The sequence below is a fragment of the Rattus norvegicus genome, chromosome 18 (genome assembly GCF_036323735.1).
Source record: "Rattus norvegicus strain BN/NHsdMcwi chromosome 18, GRCr8, whole genome shotgun sequence".
NCBI lineage: Eukaryota > Metazoa > Chordata > Mammalia > Rodentia > Muridae > Rattus > Rattus norvegicus.
This window is the reverse complement of record NC_086036.1, coordinates 4,439,799-4,461,423: the sequence shown is the minus strand read 5'-3', so window position 1 is coordinate 4,461,423 and position 21,625 is coordinate 4,439,799. Positions and strand designations below refer to the sequence as shown.

The following is a 21,625-nucleotide window of genomic DNA, read 5'->3' as shown; positions in this document are numbered from 1 at the left end:
AACACACGTGGGTGGAATAGCAGATGAGTGTGGCCACTGTGTGTGCATGTGCCTGTGCGTGTGTTTACGTGTGTGTGTGTGTGGTGTAGTGTGTAGTATGTTTGTGTGTGGTACGTTTGTGTATTTGTGGTCATGTAGTACATGGTGTGTGTGTGTGTGTGTGTGTGTGTGGTGTAGTGTGTAGTATGTTTGTGTGTGGTACGTTTGTGTATTTGTGGTCATGTAGTACATGGTGTGTGTGTGTGTGTGTGTGTGTGTGGTGTAGTGTGTAGTATGTTTGTGTGTGGTATGTTTATGTATGTATGGGCATGTAGCATGTGATATGTATGTGTAAAGTATGTTTGTATGTGTATGCTTGTGTATTTGTGGCCATGTAGTACATGGTGTGTGTGTGTGTGTGTGTGTGTGGGTGTGGGTGTGGGTGTGGGTGTGGGTGTGTGGTGTAGTATTTAGTATGTTTGTATGTGGTATGTTTATGTATGTATGGGCATGTAGCATGTGATATGTGTGTGTAGAGTATGTTTGTGTGTGGTATGTTTGTGTATTTGTGGCCATGTAGTACATGATGTGTGTGTATGTGTGGGTCTGTTCGTGTAGGAGGGGTGGAGGGAGGTGGGGGAGTGTTGGTGGATATATGTGGACGTGAGTGGTGGTGGATTGGGAGAAAACTAGTGTATGTGTGTGAAATGAATGTGTATAGGTGAAGGAGGTCATGCACCTCAAAACACCTGGCCTTCTAGTGGGGCAAAGATAGAGTTAGGGTTTTGTTTTACATACATACAGACAGAAATACAGACAGACAGACAGACACACACACACACACACACAAATACAAACATACTACGTGTCCACACTCATGCACTACATCCTCCACATCTGTTCCTTTACACGTGCACAAATATTCCTCTAGGTTTATGTCCTAGACAGTGTGCTGTATAGAGGAGGGTGGGTGTGAAGTGGACGTGTGTGAGGCAGGTAGCATGTGGAGGTGTGTGCCTGGTGGACATGCACAGGGATCTGTGTGCTGCATGGGAGTGGGTGGGGTCGGAGAGAAGATGGATAAAGGCCATAAAGATCGTGTGTGATGAGTGGGGTAAGTACACGTGGTGGATGCTCAGTGAATGGATTCTGAGCATGTAGGACTGTGACGTAGATTTATGGGATTATATGTGGATGCTGACCGGACAGAGGAGTATATGGAATAGATAGGGTTAGAATAATATGGGGGATTTGAGTGTGGATATGTGCAATATTTGTGTGTATGGACAGGCAGTGGACCTGTGTGCGAGAGGTGGGTGCAGAACCTCTGGGTGCGATGGAATGTGTGCCTTCAACCTTAACCCTGGGGCAGCCCGGCCTCCTGTGTATGTCGCCTTCTAGACTGAGTGAAAACCTTGAGATATGAGAAGCTGTTATCAGATGTCTGTAAATTGTAACAAAACGCTTACCAGTGTTCGCGGTGATAATACTGCCGGAGAGATAACGTGTGTACCTACTGCCATCTGGTGGACGACATGGGGATTGCAGATGAGGTGAGACGATAGGTTTGGGATTTGTTAGCAAGAATAGGTTTTGTTTTGATTTGATTGTTTTGATTTAGCCCACTTCTTGGTCACCACCTTCTCATCGTCCTAAGAGTCAGATTCCCTCTGTTGCGGATCTAGTGAAGGAACCATCTTCAGCACTGGAGCTTAGTCTGGGCGAAGTTTACACATCTGGACTCTTTCGCAGTCCTCGCACATAATCTTGGCCGTGTAAGTCGTATCCTCAACATGCACCAGTCCGTAGGTAGCTGAGTGGATGGAGCAGCTTGGTGGCTGAGGTCACTGAGGGAGAGAGGTACGGAGCTCCTTGTACCCACTACATAACGCCACTCCCCTCCTTACACTGTGCAGGAATTATTAATTAATTCTGAAATCAATTATCCTTACTCATAAATCGTCTAGCAGTGACTATGCTCCTGTCGAGAATAGTCATGACCTTTCTGTGAAATTTATGCTTGCATAATAACGTTTATGTCCTCCTCTGTACTAGCACTCACATCGGGGTAAGTCATGGCAGTGCCTGCTTGTCTCTGCTGTCTTCATGTTGGCTAGCTACTGCTGAATAGCAACCACTGAAAGAATGAAGCCTTGCCGGTGTTCAGAAGCCTCCAGCCCACCCAGGCCAGCCTCCTGTTCCCTCAGATGTCCCTGCCCACCAGGGAACTGCAGAGTCCACTAGAGACTGCTTGCTTCTAGATACCCTGACACACAGCTTGCTCCACTTATCCTCCAACAGCAGAGCCTCCTGTCCTTCCACTGCCTGAGGGCAGCGGTCTATGGGACAAAGCAGATCATTGTCATGGAAAGATCTACAATGTTGTATGTTCGAGGTAGGGGCTGCAGAAAGAGGTAGAAAGCTAAACATAAGAGAACCCCAGAGCAGTTCGTGTTGAATCCAAATCATGGTGGCATATTTATTTACAGTTAGTGGCTACTGCATTGTGGACCCCCACTAAGCATGTGTTTGAGGAATGCACCCATGCCACCATCAAAAGGTGCTCCTTCTTTTCAAATTCTTACAGAGCAGATGCCATGCTCTCTAAGTACACATTGCCTGTTTCTCGGCTTCTCAAGAATGGGATTATGAATGTGGTGGTCAAAGTATCATATCACAGATAATTTGCAGTATTTTCTGTTTTATCAGGAGGGATCAGCATCTTCATCGCAGTGAAATCCAGCATGTACCGTCCTTTATGCAGACTTTAGAAAGTGCATGGACATAACTCTGCTTTCTCTAAGGCCACGGTGAGAAGAGTTTCCACAGGATCTGTAAACATTCAAGCCCACAGAAACCACATAAAATCTAAAATTACAACTCACTAATGTTCAGAGAAACAGCTGACATATAGAAACCTCAGGGGAATGTTGTGCATTTATGATAGCTTACTGCTCAGGGATTTTAGAATTTATAACTATGAGATAACTGGCTTACATAGGGCATGAACATGTACAAAATTAGGTCCAGTCCTGAGCAGTCGTGTACTTCGAAACTCTTCATGTTCTCGTGTTTGTAATTAATCAGAGTTTTAAATGGACCTAATAAGAACATGTAAGAGCGCATGTGTGTGAAGATGCCATAAGGAAACCTGGTATTTCACATACTAACTTAAAAAGCTAAATGAAAAGGCAAAAAGTTTAGAAGATCTAAGAAATGTAAAAATTATTAAATTGCCCAAGAATTCTCAGAAGTTGCAGAACAAGTATTGATAAGGCTTTATGGGGTGATAAAGTTAACAATGGTAAAATGAAATTTGATGACGACTTCAGCATAGAATTCTGAGAGGAAAAAAAAAACATTTCTCTGGGTTCATCAGGGGTAGCAGTTTTACACTGGATCTTAGCCAAAGGCTGAGAAGCGAATAGACATGGTAGTTTTTTTTTTTAAAGATTTATTCATTTATTATATATAAGTACACTGTAGGTGTCTTCAGATACACCAGAAGAGGGCATCGGATCTCTTTACAGATGGTTGTGAGCCACCATGTGGTTGCTGGGAATTGAACTCAGGACCTCTGGAAGAGTAGTCGGGTGCTCTTAGCCGCTGAGCCATCTCTCCAGCCCTAGACATGGTAGTTTTAATCCTAACACTTGGGAGCCAAGGCAGGAGGGTCACAAGTTCAGGACTACTATGGATTATGTAATAATCACATCTCAAAAACAATAGGACAAGACAGCATACAAATAGTAACATAGGATCCTCAGGAAGGCTGATGTACACTCAGCACACAGTAAAAGAGACAAGCAGAGCCCTGCCAGGAGAACCACTGAGCACACACACATAAAAAACACATACACACAGGCACACACAGATACACACACATGCACACACATACACACACAGATACACATGCACACAGGCACACAGACAGAAACACACATGCACACACACACTCATACACACACATATACACAGGCACACACAGACACACATACACATGCACACACACATATACACAGGCATACATACAGATACACACATGCACACACATTCACACATACACAGGCACACACACAGATACACACATGTATACACACATACATACACACGCATACACACAGACACACACAGATACGTATACACATGTACATACAAATACCACAGACATCCACACAGACACGCACATGCACACCACACACATTCGCATACATACACATGCATATATGTACACATGCACGCACACATATACACAGGCACACACAGAGATACACACATGCACACATACACACACATACACATACACACCTACAGATACACATGCACACACATAGATACATGTACACACACATAGATGTACACATGCACACACGCACACATATACACACAAAGAAACTAATGCTATTGGAGAAAACACTGAGACAGAAAGAAGACAGGGGTAACACAATCAATGTTGTATCAAAAAAGAGACAGAGAGCACTGAGGAAAATATTAGTATTTTTGCAGCTGTCAGTTTGTCACGTTCCTTAAACTGCTGTTGGCTCGTGTTCCACTGACTTGAATGTGGAGGGTTTTTATTAAAATTGTCGAACATTACATTTTGTGCATTGTTTGCTCGAGCGGACAGAGCAAGATGGAAGCTTAGATCCGTTCAGGGGACAGAGAGACAGAAGCTGGCACACATGAAGCTTCTCCTCAAGAAGATACTGACTGGGTCTGTGAAGGTGCTGGCTGCTTTGTCACACAGAGTATCTTCCAGAAAGCCTTCTGGAAACGTCTGTGGCACAAAGGGTATAGAAAGGGATTAATAAGTGAATTGAACCACTGTAGCCAAAAGGCAATGCTGTACCAAATCGATTTGGGGCGCTCCCCTCTGCGATAAGTTGAAAGAACAATTGTGAACAGGCAATACGGAGCCCAGCAAATGGCAAAAGCACTCAGGAGGACAGCTAGCGACCTGGCTAGCTTCCTGCCTCTGAGAAGCTCCACGTGCTCTCTCTGGTGAAGCACTGGGCTTTCTGATCGGCAGAAGGAACCCACTTTGAAGGCGATGATACTACCGCTCATGTGAGTCCTTAAGGACACCAGGAGACTGCTCTTTCCTCGTGGACTTTCTGAATGAAGGGATGCGGCTGGTTCCTTTAATCCAGGAAGACTTGTCCTACAAGCCAACCCAGTTCTGCGTGAGTGTCCAGTGCCCCTGGAAGAGGTAGCGATGAATCCAGCGTGGCTAGGGCACCTACTGAGACTCCCACGCTTCCACAGGCTCCAGTAAATCTGTACACTGAAATAGACCACCAAGGAGACAGGGAGCAGGAATTCCAAGAATGCTGTAATGGCGAGGATGTACCACTCAGTAACAAAGCCAGGCTCGCACTCCTCTGTGTTGGTGCTGTTCTTCCAAGAATCCGAAGCCAGAATCATTGGGCCATTGACCAAGAAAGCCAGTATCCAAACAGCCACCATTTGAGCAACAATTTTCAGGATGCCAGTGTGCTGTGCTCTATAACGCACCTACAAGAAACCAAGCAAATTTTTTTTTTTTCGGAGCTGGGGACCGAACCCAGGGCCTTGCGCTTGCTAGGCAAGCACTCTACCACTGAGCTAAATCCCCAACCCAAATTATTTTTGATTTAACGAAAACATGCAGAATACATGGAGCATCCCACAGTCACTCAGAAGTTCCAGGGATTTGCAAGAGCTCCATTAATTCCCATGATCTTGGCGCATGCTTTCTCGATAATTTTCCAGAGGAAACAGCAGACCATGAGGTGAAGATTTGAACACCACAGCAAGGCCACGGACACTATCTAAAATAAGAATGCAGTTTTCTCAAAGCCTGGTGTGGTAGCATGAATTTGTAACCCTGGTGTCTGGTCAGTAGGGACAGGAGGATCCTTGAGGCCTTCTAGTCAGTCCATCTATCTCACCCAATTGGTGAGCTCCAGGCCAAAGAAAGACCTTGTCCTCAAAGAATGCCATTTATAAGAATGACACCTAAAGTTCTTCCAGCTTCTACACACACTTGCGTATACACATGCACATGCATGCCATCTGTTCACACAGCACATGCATACACGTGCATGAAAAAAGGTGGCTGGTACCTCAGGGATGATACTTCTAACCAACACATACATACATGCACACATGTGTATACTCACGCAGAAAGAAAGAAACAGTGTTCTCTTCAATGAAACACAAGCCAGGATGAGACATTGTTGAATGATGTTTCAGTAAAGAAAGCATTCTGATTTGGGGAATTAGTGTTGATAAACATGTAGAGAAAAGCATGTACCACATTATAGGGCAAAGCCCACTCTGCACCATAGGCACAGTTTAAAATGCTTTAAAGGTCATGGCTTATCTGGTCCTGACATCAGGAAGAACATACTCAGCTGTTTACACAGGATCCCCATGGTAAGGCCAACAACAGAGATAGCCCTTGAACCACTCCAAGAGACTGCACACAAGAAGGCACTTGGCCATGTTGGAGTGATGCTGTTTCTGGACATTCCCAGGGTACTAAGTGTTCCCATCACAGTCAAAACCATGAGGAGAAGCCATGTAGAGAGTCATGACTACAGCAAGTGCCAGTGTGTGTCCATGTATATGTGTGTGTCTGTGTATCTGTCTGTCTGTGTGTCTCTGTATGTTTATGTGTACGTCTTTGTGTGTGTGTGTCTCTGTGCGCATATCTGTGTGTAATACATGTGTGTGTATGTCTGTGTCTGAGTCTGTGTGTGTGTATATGTCTGTGTGTATATGTATGTGTGTGTGTATGTGTGTGTATCTGTGAATCTGTGTGCGTGTGTGCGTGTGCGTGTGTGTGTGCGTGTGTGTGTGTGTGTGTGTGTGTGTGTGTGTGTGTGTGTGTGTGTGTGTGTGCTGTCTCAGGGTGACAAAGTCAGACTTCCAAAGTCAGACTTACCCAAGGACAAATGAAGTTAGGGTCTGCAAATGAGTGTTACCCTCTATGATGATCTTTGTGTCAAAGTGAAAATCTTTAAGACAATCTTTGAAAATCGAAAGGCATGTAAAGACTGACTGCCCTTATCTGGAATAAATATTTCAACCAAAATATCAAATCCAGGCTGCCATGCCTGGGAAATGCTCTACTCCTGAGCTACATCTAGGCCCTTCCTGTTCAAGGCAAGAATTCATTCTGTGGCTCAGCTTGACCTTGCATTCATCCTGAAGACCCAACCCTTTGGTTTGGTTTTACATCTATTTTTATGTGTATGGGTGTCCGGGGTGTGTGTGTGTGTGTGTGTGTCACATGCATGTGTGGTGCTCCTGAAGGTCAGAGAGGACATTTGATCCCCAGGAACCAATGAGCTACAGTACGGATGCCTGGAACCAGACCAGGGTCCTCGGAGAGGAACATGTGTGAAAGAAGGAGGCTCACATTTGTTTTGATCCTGTGCCTCGTCAATCTCTCTGAATTTCTGTCCAGTGTGTAAGCTTCCTTCCAACTCAGATGTTCCAGGTTTCTCCCATACCCCTGCTCACAGGGAAAGAGACACCCACGACCTCCTCTCGGTGGATATCATTTTCTCTGGGTTTTAAACATCACCGGAGCATGTTTTCACATTTTTAAAGAGAAGCAGGGTGGCCCTTTGATTTACTGTACATGCGTGCCAATGGCTGTTGGTAAGAGGAAAATGGTTAATAACTTTTTTTAACTTTTTAACTGTAAAGAAACGTGGGCCCCATCCCCTCCCACTCACACATACAAACACATCAAACTGCTGGCGTTTCTGAGAACAAGCTCAGAAGTAAGCTGGCCCATGATGCTGACCACAGCTTCCACACACAGCCCACGTTTCCACCTCCCCCTTTTCCTGACACTACTTAACCCATCACTTGCACTAAGTCTAACGGTTGTGGAGATGGGGACAACACCCAGATGGTCATAAACCTTCATTTATGAATTGCTCTACTCACCCTTTGAAATGATATAAAGATAGACAGACAGACAGACAGACAGACAGACAGACAGACAGACAGATCATACACTAAAGATGCTTCTCTCTTTCATTTGGCACAGGGTCAGCTGAGCTAATGGGCATCCCAGGGACCTGGGACAGGGCTGGCCATCTCACCATCTCTTCAGTGGGGGGCAGTCTTCACAGATGACTGCTCCAGGGTCACTGGAATCCAGACCCAGCTGGTTGCTGTGACCTCTCTGAAATCGATCTCACCCTCTACAAAAACATGTACACTGTTCAGGATGTTGCTCCCTGCCCTGCCTCAGTGAAAGGTTCTGTCAGCCATATTCCATCTGGGAGACAGGAAGACCCTTCTGGTATTAATAATAGGGTGAGCTCCTGTGTTCAACCGAATCGAGTCCCTAAAAGCGTTCTACTGCATCCCATCCACAAGTACCTGTGAACGTGACCTTATTTGTAAATGTGGTGTTGACAGATGTAATTAAGATAGGAGGACGTCATGTTAAACTTGGGGTCACTTTGATCCAGTAATGACCGATGGCCTCATAAGAAGAGTAAGAATAAATGAAAACCACAAATTCCTTCTGATTTCCACCTATGAACAATTAATTAGCTGTTGAGGTGCATGTGGCCCCTGGGCAGCAGCCACCATTCACTCATCCTCATGTGGAGATTCTTGTCAAGCAGCCCACATTGTCCTAGGTACCCATCCCGAGCCAAGTTTACAGTCTTCACCCTTGGCCACATGATAAGAAAGAGCAAAGAAAGAGTTGTAGTGAAGTGTCTCCAAGCCAAAAATGACCCACATCCAAAGCCTTGAGAAAGCTATGGAGGTCTTCCCAGAGGCTCAGAGAGAGGGCAACCTCCCTGAAGTTGAACTTGAAGCTTCCAGTGTAAAGATAGAGCGATTCCTGCTACTTTTAACCACAAAGACTATGGCCCTGCCCCAGAGATCCCCAGTCAGTCCCCCAACACTATTCCTCATGGCTTAGATTTCATTGCAAAGTGTCTCTCTTTGTCTGAAGGCAAGGGAAGAGTCTTTCATCCTGGGCACACTCTAATTCTTACTGTCTCCAGTTGGGATCTAGCTCCACAGCCCACATTCATCACCCACTGTTGGTCCAGCCCTTCCAGAGGACATGGCTGAACAATATTATAGCCATCTTCGTTGAAACTTCGCTTTGGAAACTATGGAGAGATTTCTACTTCCTGGCCAAGCCCCTGTTTCCTGTCACAAGCTCTCTACTTACAGCCTCAGGCAAACTGAGCTTCCCATGAAGCTGGCTTGAGAGCACTCAGGAGTCTTGGATTTAACCCAACTAAGTACAAGTGTCCACTTTGCTGCTGTCATGGTTTGCATATGCTTGACCTGGGAAGTGGCACTATTACAAGGTGTGGTCTTGTTGGAGTAGGTGTGTCACTGTGGGGGTGGGCTTGGAGACCCTCCTCCTAGCTGCCTGAGGATGCCCAGTCTGTTCCTGGCTTCCTTCGGTTGAAGATGTAGAACTCTGAGCTCCTCCTGCACTATGCCTGCCTGGATGCTGCCATGCTCCCACCTTGATGATAATGGACTGAAACTCTGAACCTGGAAACCAGCCCCAATTAAATGTTGTCCTTTATAGAGTTGCCTTGGTCATGGTGTCTGCTCACAGCAGCTGCCCAGTCACTGTTCACACTGTTTCACATGTAGGGTTTGCCCTGCCCTCAACTCTGTTCCCAGGAATGGAGACCCAGCCACCTGTATCTTAGGAAACTGGCAACCTTCACTGCCAGAGAATTCCTTAAAACAACACACACACACACACACACACACACACACACACACACACCATCACCACCACCATCACATACACTGCACACATCACCACACCACACACACACACACTATCACCACCACCACCACCATCTACACACTGCACACACCACACAAATCATCTAGGTCTTCTGTGTTCCACTCTCAACAACATAGCTGAGAATACCATAGGTTCTGCAAAACTGAAAAAATGTTACTACTGGGCCCTGGATAAATATTTGCTGTTCCCTAACCTTTAACAGGCAGAGTCACCCTGTTAATGTCTGGGGCCAGGAGGTCCCAAGATGACCTCCTGATGTGGGACTGCCTCATTTTCCAGAATATTCTGTGAAAGCAAAAGAAATCTGTCTTGCTTGAACGACAGTATATTTTAGAATCTCTTCGATCCAACAGTTTATCTTTTATCTAATCTCTTGTCCAGTTGGGTCCTCTCAGGCAGGAGCATACCAGTCCACTCAACACTGCCATCACAGCATTTGGTCAACAGAACTCGTACATCTCTGAACAATAGATTGACCAAACAATAGATCCCCCAAAGCTGTGAGATCCTAGAATTCAACAGTAAATGAGGTCAATGTTGTAAATAAGGTTGGGGAGCTTGCTCAGTGGAAAGCACTTGTCAGGCACACTTGAGGACCCAAGTTCAGATCCCCAGTACCCAGGTAAAGCCAGACTCCAGCTGTGTGCACTTAGAACATCCACACTCCCGAGGAGAGAAAGGAGTCAGGCCCAGAAGAATGCCCTGAAGTTTAGAGACAGGCTAACCTGGCATACGCAATGAAAAGTCAGCAAATCTTGAACAAGGGAAAGATAAGAACACCTCCCTCTACTCCTCTCAGTCTCCCACACCTTCCTCTCCCCCAGATACGCTCCTCCCCTGGGTTTTTAAGGTCACAAATCTCTGCACCACAGTTTTGTGGCTTCTTTCTACCCACGGCCTGTTTTCTCCTTTATCCCATTGCTGCGAGGTTTATCTTAAGACTTGCCACTAACTCACTGCTGAGGCTATTCCAGATTTCGCCTAAGCCCAGCTTTCTTGTCGTGCATCCTAAGCCGGCTCTGCTGTATCACTGTCTTCTCTTCGGTGGGTTTAAAACCAATGTTCTCACTAGAATCACTCAGGGATTCTTTCTAGTTCCCCGCAGAGCTCTATCTTGAGAAAAATATTGAGGTTTCAACTTGGTCATGGGCTGGAGATTGGAACCTCACAGACAGACAAGCTACTGTAGATGCAGCTAGCATTCCTCACAATGCGTTTTCAGTCCTTTTTTTCCCCTTCAAACGCTGATAGAGTTAACCAGATGGCAAAGAATAAGCATCAGTGAGATCCATCCCCAACATCCCCAGCACAGGCTTGCATGGCTAAGGGACCCAGAATTTACAACTGTAGTCTTCTAAGGGAAATGAATGAATGTTGTGACTTACAGCGTTTGAAACTGACTGGTATCGATCGTAGCTAATGAGGACAATACTGTAGACGGATGCTGTGCACAAAAGATAGTCAGTAATGAGCCAAAACATGCAGATTCCACTTCCAAAATTCCAGTTAAACAGCGTGTGAGGGATGTACAGAGGAATGGAGATGACACCTGTACAGGAAGGAAATGAGTTTAAAGAAACAACATTGGACCAGCAAGATGGCTCAGTGCCTACAGATGTTTGCCACCAATCTGGACAAATCCCATAAGTCCATATGGCACAGAAAAGACCTAATTCCTGTAGGTTTTGCTCTAACTTACACATGCATATCATGGCATGCTGTGGCACCGCTGCGCAGGTGCACATGCACGCACACACATGCATATGCATACATGCACACACATGCACATGTACATATACATATTCATGCATATAATCAATTTTTTAAATATTTAAAAAACATATACATCATTGACTACCAAAAAAGGTATATTCTAGTGGCTCCACCGTAGAGTGGCATGTCCAAATCCACTGATAATGGCTTGCTTATTGCTACAGTGTGGCTAACTGTCCTGCAGAGGCGCCTATGGAAAAGCTTGCCTTCAGCTTGGTAGGACGGGTAGGTGCTGTGGACCTGGAGAGATGGAGCCAAGTGTGAGACTCTTAGCTCACTAGAGCCTGCACTGGACAAAGGTGTGGAACCCAAGTTCCTCCTCCCCATTCTAGATGTAGTGCTCACTAACACATGTGCTCCCAACTGTCCACCACCATCAGGAGCCAAAACAATAGGCCACCCAATCTTGGATTCAAACACTGATCTGAATTGTTTTCTTCCTAAGTTCACTGCCTCAGACATTTTGTTGTCGTAAGGCCATGCTGCCAATGCTAGATACAAAAACTGTTGGTATTTCGCCAGGCTCTGTATGACTAATATCGCCTATGCATTCTTTAAATGTTATTTTTAAAATAGTTGTCATGAGCTACCAGTGGGTGCTCCTTACCACTTCCCAAATAAAGCAGAGAGACTAACTGTGTTTCCAGCCGTTTTCGCCACAATGCGTCTCGATGTTCTCTGTGGTCCATTCCAAACATAGCGGCAGGTCACCCTCTCCCATAGCAGTGGGTCACCCTCCCGCAGCAGCCCTGATTTTCATATCTTATTCTCTTTGAAACATTGTTCCTCCTAGAATGTCTTCCTCCTTCATGGTTTTATGCTGGAGATCCAGTCTCGGCCTTACCCTAGGCACATGATGTTACCTCTTCTCCTCTTTTATGAAAACGCCTCATCTGCCACGCCCTTGTCCTCGGAAGCTCTGTGGTTGCTGCGATCCCTCAGTCACTTACACTCTCAGAAACTTTGCTACATTATTTTTTTAGTTTTTTGTACATATAAATTGTACGCGATAAAGGGTTTCACTGTGACATCATGCATGAAGATGTGTTCCTACTGTGTTATCTCCTTCATTGCTGCCTCTCACCTTTCTCCCACAGGAATGTTCTCTTCCCAGTCAGTCCCCGCCCCCTTCTCTCTCCCTCTCTCTCCCCCTCCCCTTCCTCTGCCCCTCCCTCTCCCCTCCCTCTCTCTCCCTCTCCCCTTTCTCTGCCCCTCCCTCTTCCCTCCCTCTCTCTCACTCTCCCCCTCTTTCTCTCCCTCTCCCTCCTGGGAGCAGCCTCCCCAGTATCTGGTATTACAGACCTGTATCACCAAACCTGTCTTCTATTCCCATACGTTCAAATAACCTGCTAGTTCTGCGTTTCAGTTATGGGGTAGGGTTGGTTTATGGAGGCACAGTCTCACTATCTAGCCCAGGCTGCCTTTGAAATCACTGTAGCTTGGGCTGTCCTCAAACCCATGATGCCCCTGTCTTAGCCTTCTTCTGGGTCTTGGGCTGAAATTACAGACATACACTATCAATGGTTCTTTCAATGATCAGTAAGCGTCATTGGGCGACTTTCATATCATCAGTTGGGGCAGGGGCAGGAGGGATGACTATGACAGAAAGTAGAACCCCAAGGTTACCTGAGGTAAATCGAAGCACCTCGAAATGAGATGTTCATATTTTAGTTCATCATTGTGGCTTTCAATGCTCCCAACACGAAGAAGTGGATAACAACTAGATGCTACTGACTTAAAGATTAAAGAGATTAAAGAGCAAGATCTGAGTTAAACTCTCTTTTCCATACCTTTTGAATTCTATGAAAGAGGAAGGATGTGTTAGGGTTTCTGGAAGCTGCTGTAAGCTGGCCAAAACACACTGTTCCATTGTTCTATGTGTGTGCGTGCATGCTTCCTAGCTTGTGAGCAAGCCAGCAGTCTGGAGATTGAACCCAAGTCCTCATGCTTGTGGGCAAGCGCCAAAGACCAAGTCATCGCAGCAGAACCCATTGCTTAGGTTTTTGTAAACCCCTGCTGTCTCCATGGTATACTGGTATAGATGATCTGTTCTTGGTTCCGCTCTCTATGGAATAACGGTGATGCCTGTGGATCATTCCACATAGTTTCAGAAAAGTAAATCTGGAATATTTCTCAGACAGGCCTGCTCGTACATGTCCCTGCCAAGTCTGCTCTGGAAATTTGCAAGACTAGAGCAATCAGCCTTCGGCATGTGTGCTTAAAAAGAAGCGAGGGGCTCTCTCCTCCAGCCGAGCAAGATGCCCAAAGGAAAGAAGGCCAAGGGGAAGAAGGTGGCCCCGGCCCCCGCCGTGGTCAAGAAACAAGAGGCCAAAAAGGTGGTCAATCCTTTGTTTGAGAAAAGGCCTAAGAACTTCGGCATTGGGCAGGACATCCAGCCCAAAAGAGATCTCACGCGCTTCGTCAAATGGCCCCGCTACATCAGGCTGCAGCGGCAAAGAGCCATCCTCTATAAGCGGCTCAAAGTACCTCCTGCCATCAACCAGTTCACCCAGGCCCTGGACAGGCAAACAGCGACTCAGCTGCTTAAGCTTGCCCACAAGTACAGGCCAGAGACAAAGCAGGAGAAGAAGCAGAGGCTGCTGGCCCGCGCTGAGAAGAAAGCTGCTGGCAAAGGGGACGTCCCAACTAAGAGACCACCTGTCCTCCGAGCAGGGGTCAATACAGTCACCACTTTGGTGGAGAACAAGAAGGCTCAGCTGGTGGTGATTGCCCATGATGTAGACCCCATTGAGCTGGTGGATTTCCTGCCTGCCCTGTGTCGAAAGATGGGGGTGCCCTACTGCATCATCAAGGGAAAGGCCAGGCTGGGGCGCCTGGTCCACAGGAAGACATGCACCACTGTTGCCTTCACACAGGTGAACTCGGAAGACAAGGGTGCTCTGGCTAAGCTGGTGGAAGCTATTAGGACCAATTATAATGACAGATATGACGAGATCCGCCGCCACTGGGGAGGCAACGTCCTGGGTCCTAAGTCTGTGGCTCGCATTGCCAAGCTGGAAAAGGCAAAGGCTAAAGAACTCGCCACTAAGCTGGGTTAAATGTACACTTAAGTTTTCTGTACATAAATATAATTACAAAGTTAAAAAAAAAAAAGAAGAAGCGAGGGAAGTTGAATAGGCTGTATTAAAAAAGAGGGTGGTAAGCGGAGATGGGGTGGGGGAAGGGGAGCAGGAATGAGAATGAAGATGGGAGGAGCCCTGTGAGATGGGAGGTGGCCTGCCCCGGGCCGGCTGCTCTGTAGCCTCTGGCTCGGGCCGGCTGCTCTGTAGCCTCTGGCTCGTGTACACTGTGCACCGTCAGCCTCACATCCTGGGAGCCGCATTTCTCTTGACTTATTCTTCCCCAGACAGCAGCCCCATCTGTTTGTTCAGATGTGTCTTTCACAGTGAGACCTGGCTCTCAAGTTTTATACTGAAATTTCATTCTCCCTCTTCCTCTCTCTCTCCTTCCCTCCATCCATCCCTTTCTTTTCCCCTCCATCTCTCCCACTCTCATCCTGCCATATTTTTCTGAAGCAATTATCACCTCTAAAACACTACATACTTTTACTTACTTATGTCTTATATTATGTCTTCCCCAGTCCCATGCCCATATCTGGTAGAAAGCATAATATACATGTATATATGTGTGTACACACACACACACACACACACACATATGTGTGTATGTATGTGTGTATGTATGTATGTATGTATATTTGCGCATCAGAAGAGCAAGAGGTCTTGCCAGTCTTTGTGCTTGCTTTGAAGTGTGCAATTGTTACATAAATAAATTGAAGACAGTGGGGAAGCCTAGTTTGCTTTAAAATCGACACCAGCGTGGTATTGCCTTCTGCCAGCTATAGAAAACTGCTACCTCCACACTCCCATCGCTCTCCCCGTCCTACATGCTGAAGCTCCAACATTCTCAAAGCGGCTCTATTTAGAGCTAGAACCTCTGAAGGAAAGGCTCCGGGTAAACATGCCACAAGGGTGGGGCCCTGATTCATCAGACTGAGAGCTACGAGACAGAGCTTGCCTCTCTTCAGACACACCTGTCCAGCCCATTTGAGGAACAAAACTTGGTAGATATCTCAGGTAGTGAGATGTGTAAAAGCACAAATTCCTATCGTTTAGGCTTCCCAGCCTCTGGTGTTTTATTATAGTAGTCTAAGTATATGCAGAAGCCGAGAGAGAAATTCTGAACTGAACTAGTGGGTAAAGATGTAGATTTACATATACATATAGAGATACAACATGAAACAAAAGTAAACCTTCCCTCCCTCTAAAATTCCTTCAGGCTTTGTTGACATCAACTACATTTTGCCTCTGAAGAGACTTTCCTGACCATCCACCGTATGGCTGATAAGAAATAAACACCCATGGGTGAGAACACTGGTCACACAGTACCAATTTAATAGGCATTTCCTTCTAATACACATAGTGTACTAATTGCTTTTCTCAATATTGTGATCAAATACTGCACAAGAAGTAAAAGTAAAGTGGTTGGGTTCATTTTGTCTTACAGTTTAAAGGGGTACAGTGGTCACAGGCAAACCAGACTGTGTCAACAGTCAGTAATCAGAGTCCATAAGAAGCGAGATTGGGATATCAATCCTCAGAGCCCGCCCCCAATGATATACTTCCTCAGGAAGTCCCCACCTCCTAAAGGTTCTACAGCTTTTCCAAATAGTGCCTCCAGCCAAGGACAATGTGTTCAAACACATGAGGCTGTGAGGGACAGTTCACCTTCAAGCCACAACTGCTAGTATTCAGGTGAGATAGAGTATACCATGCGAGGTCTTTCTGTGTCTCATTGGCATGGCGTCCAGCATAGCAGGCTCACAATCTCTGCTATGTCTTTACTTTTCTATAACAAATTCAATCTAGGAAGCCAGCTACTTGGTTAGCACAAGTTTAGAGTCTCTATAGGATCTGGTTCCAAAACCTCGAAAAGTGCACAGAAAAAACCACAGTCCCAAAGGCATCTTAGGACCTAAGCAGTTTCGTCATTGTCCCGCAGCTCTAGAGTTTGGTCCAACCACAGAGATTACTAGAGAGACTAGTAATTAGGGGGTTGGACAGATGCAAGGTGGTTCAACAGGTAAAGGTACCTGCCAGCAAGCCTGGACTCGTGTGCTGGGTAGAACTGATTCCTGATGGCTTTCCTCGGGCCTCTGCTTGTTCATCGTGGCACAGCACCGACCCACACAGTAAAATCGCTAATGTCAAAATAAAAGTATTAGTAGCAAGGATAATAATGATAGCAGTGATGGCTTCCAGCTACAGAAAACCTCTCCTGGGTGCATCCCTCAGGCTCAGAGCTCAACCTTGATAGGACAGCAAAGGACAGCGCGCTGGCAGAAAACTCAGATCTCATTACACAAAGCTTGCAGGGACTGTCCCATTTCTTGTCCCATGGAGAGTGCTGTGCTAAAGGGGACTTCTGGGGCTGGAGAGATGGCTCAGCGGTTAAGACCACCCGACTACTCTTCCAGAGGTCCTGAGTTCAATTCCCAGCAACCACATGGTGGCTCACAACCATCTGTAAAGAGATCCGATGCCCTCTTCTGGTGTATCTGAAGAAGCTACAGTGTACTTATATATAATAAATGAATAAATCTTTAAAAAAAAGGGGGGGGACTTCCGGAAGAAGGTATGGGGCAGAGGAAACATTAAGGACCAGAACTGGCAGATGACACCGGGCTCCTAGAAACAATGGCTCCATGGTAAGGTGCTTTTCTTGCAAGGAGGCGGTGCATCCTAATCGGTGAGTTCCAGGTCGGTGAGAAACCTTTCCACAAAGGAAGAGGATGATACTCCTGACGATGACACATGAGGTTGTCTATTGGCTTTCACAGGTACATATGCACATCCATTTCCGTGCACATGTGCAGGCACACACACACAAGAAGGAGCTTATACAAACACATGCAGACATAGCTAGACAACTGTTTGCTTGCTTGATTGTTTGTTTGTCTTGTTTGAGACAGGGAGTATGTAGCTCTGGCTGGCCTTGAACTCAGAAATCTGCCTGCCTTTGCCTCCTGGGAGCTAAGATTAAAGGTATGGACCACCACACTCAGTCTACATGCAAACATTTGAAAAGAAAAGAAAAGAAAAGAAAAGAAAAAGGAGGGGAGGGGAGGGGAAAGGAAGGGAAGGGAAGAGAAGGGAGGGGAGGGGAAAGGAAGGGAAGGGAAGAGAAGGGAGGGGAGGGGAAAGGAAGGGAAGGAAAGGGAAGAGAATGGAAGGGAGGGGAGGGGAGCAGAAGGGAGGGGAGAGGATAGAAGGAAAGGGAAGGGAGGGGAGGGGAAGGGAAGGTAGGAGAGGGGAAGGGAGCAGAAGGAAGGAAGGGGAAGGGAAGGAAAGGGAAGGGAAGGGAGGGGAGGGGAAGGGAAGGGAAGGGGAAGGGAAGGAAAGGGAAGGGAAGGGAGGGGAAGGGAAGGAAAGGGAAGGGAAGGGGAAGGGAAGGGGAGAAAAATCTGTGTTTGACTTCTCTCTGCAGAAACAAAGCTGTTCTTGCCCGTTCTCATGCTGGCAGGGGAGCAGCAAGACTAGCAGATGCACATCTACACAACTATTTCTCAGAGACAGGCTACATCTCCCACCTATGGTGTTCAAGCCTCGAGGGAGGTGTCTCCTTGAGGCCTACCTTGGACTAGATAAAGAGACACTCATTCTTATCTGAAGCTGTTTGGGTTTGAAAGTTCCCAGTCCAAGGCTCTCTCAGCTCTTCACCTCACCCTTCCCTACTGCCAGGCTCCTTAGGGTCTCCCTCTCACCATGCCACTCTCCCTTTTCAGTGCCAAGTGTCACTGAAGGCTGTAGAATCCAATGAGGGAAAAGGAGATCTATGGCAGACTGCTCTCTGCGTTTACACACACTTGTACATTTATACATGTGATGGGAGCATAGAGAACAATGTAGAAGGATCTGTAGCTAGCTGCAGATGTCAGCTGAAGAGACAAAATTGAATCGAGGACTGGGAAGGTTGTTGCTTTATTTAAAGCACGCACATATAAACATATATATACATATATGTATACGCATATATGTTTATACATACACACAAATATATATACATATACATATACCATATATACATATATATACACCACATATATACCATATATATACATATACATACACTATATGTACATATACATATACCATACATACACACACACACACACACACACACACACACATATATATATATATATATATATATATATATATATATATATATATCTCCAATGTAACTCCTTCTAACAATGAGACCAAGACCCCTGGGTTCAATTTCTGCCACTGTTGGTAAAAATAAGTAAACTAATAAATAATTGCTTAGCTCCGTTTATCTGTGGCCTGCCATTTCTATGTCTGGTGGGCTCCATTAGATACTGGCATTACCATCTGAGGGTCCTCACCATCCAGCTTCAGCCCTAGCTGCCTCCGTCCAAGCATTCATACAGCAGCCAGCCTGCAGCACACACGCAGCGATTTGCTACCTGTGCCACTGCTGATTCTTGGCCCTCTCTCCCCCATCTCTAGCTCTAGAAATCCTATCTGTCCTCGGGGTTACACTGGGGATGCCACAGTCCTGTAACCAAGTGTGCTTCCCTCTCCCAAGTGTCCATGGCACACAGTGCATCATCATGGGGTCTCCCATCATACCCAACGGTCCTGTGAACCTATCTTACATTCTGTGCCATGAAAGGAAGAGACAAACCCATTCCTGTGGCTTTCCTGGTTAGTACTTGAGTGCCCAACTCTCTTAACATCGACTTGTGTGTATGATACAAACATTGGTGAACTCAGTCTGAGTCAAAACATATCAGCCAAGAAATCAAAAGAGAGGAGGTCTAACATTTGTTAAGCAACCACTGTGGTTTTTTGCAAGGAACGGAATGTCCTATGAATTGTGATTTAACATTAGCACAGGCTTTACGTAGCAAAGAAATGAAATAATGTAGCTGCAGCAAGAGACAATCTCCTAGGAGCTCCTATGAGATGCGTCGGTCCCTGAAGTACTGCAGTGTACCCCATCTGACTGCCACGAAGAGCACCGGACTCACAGAAGAGATCACAGTAAGGGAATGAAAATGATTTTTTAAAATGTTTTCAAAGACAGAGGAGCCTGGTTTCTGTGAACTCTCGCGGTCACATGATGCTCTGAGACTCTGTTGTATGTAGGGTAGCCAATTGCTGGCTGTGTCCGACTCTGTGCTATACGGAACACTGACCACCCTGTCCCTGCCCCTGTCCCTGTCCCATTGCACATACCATTTCTTGGTCATGCTGGCTTCCAGCAGACACACGATTCTTATTACTTAAATACTGGATACAAAACCATACTTACTAAGGAAAGAGTACTTGTAAATCTAAACAAGTTAAAAACAGCTCTGAAAACAACCTGGGACGCTAAAATAATTTTAGAACTATTCTGAATTCATTTATTCTAAAAGCAAAACCAAAAAAAAAAAAAAACCTGTTTTCAGATAAAACTTCCTCTAATAGCCATATGTGCAGAGTTTCTTTTAAAGTGGCATACACATCTTTCCCAGAATTCTAACACTTTAATTTTTCTTCTTAGCCCCTCCAACCCATACAGTCCCTGGAATTACAAGACTTTAAGTTTGATAATTTTAAAGAAAGATACTTACCCACGAAGAAGTCAGAAATAGCCAAATTAAGAAAAAAATAATTACTTCGATGTCTAAGGTTTCTGTCTGCTACAAAGGCTAAAATGACCGCAGCATTGCCTATCGTTATAGCAAAAGCAAGCAGGGACATTAAAAATGCCAAGGGAACTTGAGCAGTCAGTGGCAAGACGTCAGTGCCGTTAGACTCCGACATCACATTAAATAATGGGCCACTACAGAAGTTCCACTTGGCCAGGCACTTTTAACAACCAGAAAGCTCTTATATACAGTCTCCTACTCAAAACAGCATCTTCAAATCTACTGATGAATTCACACTACTTCCTGGTTACTGATAGCCATCAACTTGTGGTAGCAATTTCCCTTTAACTGACAGTGAAAAGAATGTTTCCACAAAACAGAGAAATGTCTTGTCTTAAGCAATGCAATATATTCATCCATCTTCTGGGTAAAGAGAAATATTATATAATATCTATAAAGCATAGTTTACAGGGCTGGAGAGATGGCTCAGCAGTTAAGAGAAGAACTGACTGCTCTTCCAGAGGTCGTAAGTTCAAATCCCGGCAACCACATGGAGACCAGATCAGCTACTTACTGAATTCTAGGCTGTAGTCCTGTATTGCACAGTGAGAAGGAACCTCAAAGAATAGAAGAAATGAATATTTATAGACCATAAAATAATCCAAATCAAAGAGGTAAAACTCAGAACTAATAACAGGCTTTTCAAGAAACAAGCTAAAAAACCAAGCCATAATAAAGAAACAAATCAGTCCACTGAAACCAACGTAACTAGTTTTCAAAAGCTAGACATGAACCTGGCAATGGCCAAAGAAACACATTATTGGTGGTGGTGTTCTTCCATCAGCCAGGGATAGAGCAGATGGCAGCCCTTTGCTCCTTCTAGCTTGATGGTCAAAGCTGTCTTATGCCTAGGACTCATAAAAATCAAATCTAGTCAAATCAGATGCAGGCAGCACAGCTAGGAAGGGGGAAGATGGACAGACCTGCGACCCCCCATGCCATCCACAGACCTGGCTTCCAACACACAGCACAGGTGGGCCATAGACACCCACGTGCAGCCACACCACGTAGCATGGATGGAGAACGCAGTTACCCAGGGTTCTGCCAGCCACATGCCCAGTTTGCAGCAGGAACCACAACAGTGTGCAAGTATGTGGTGGTCAGATGGGAAGGAGCAGCTTGAGCATTACGAAGAGAGATAGAGCTGTAGGCTGGAGGGAACACCTCTTGTGAGTGGCCAGCACTGCCAACTGGGGCCATAGTGAAGTCCCAGGCTGAGATGCTACTGATGGCCATGTCTAGGTCCACGGCGATGCAGTGGCAGGAGCCAGTGTTGATGTCCATGGCTCAGTTTACCACTAAGAACAGCCACTAGGGACCACATGAAT

At 45.8% G+C, this 21,625-nt stretch overlaps 1 protein-coding gene and 1 long non-coding RNA gene across 2 annotated transcripts; one reads left to right on the top strand and one right to left on the bottom strand.

Annotated features, from left to right (window-relative positions):
• Nucleotides 1–476: 476 nt before the first annotated feature.
• On the top strand, nt 477–2,853 carry LOC134482907 (uncharacterized). The gene is made up of 2 exons (XR_010059622.1): nt 477–2,374; nt 2,689–2,853. It is a non-coding gene; the product is annotated as an uncharacterized LOC134482907 (long non-coding RNA).
• A 1,438-nt stretch (nt 2,854–4,291) lies between these two features.
• Hrh4 (histamine receptor H4) lies at nt 4,292–20,447 on the bottom strand. The gene is made up of 3 exons (NM_131909.2): nt 20,220–20,447; nt 11,167–11,330; nt 4,292–5,493 (listed from the first exon to the last, which is right to left on the bottom strand). The coding sequence occupies exons 1-3, from the start codon at nt 20,410–20,412 to the stop codon at nt 4,675–4,677; spliced, it is 1,176 nt and encodes a 391-aa protein (NP_571984.2). The 5' UTR covers nt 20,413–20,447; the 3' UTR covers nt 4,292–4,674.
• Nucleotides 20,448–21,625: the final 1,178 nt, after the last annotated feature.

Bases quoted from the DNA above. Each gene is read 5' to 3' on its own strand.
- Hrh4 (NM_131909.2), bottom strand. From the start codon at position 20,412: ATGTCGGAGTCTAACGGCACTGACGTCTTGCCACTGACTGCTCAAGTT. The intron at 11,331-20,219 runs GTAAGTATCTTT...CTTCCTGTACAG, and splicing joins TATTTCTGACTTCTTCGTGG to GTGTCATCTCCATTCCTCTG. The intron at 5,494-11,166 runs GTAAGTCACAAC...GGTTTCTTGTAG, and splicing joins ACCAGTCAGTTTCAAACGCT to GTGCGTTATAGAGCACAGCA.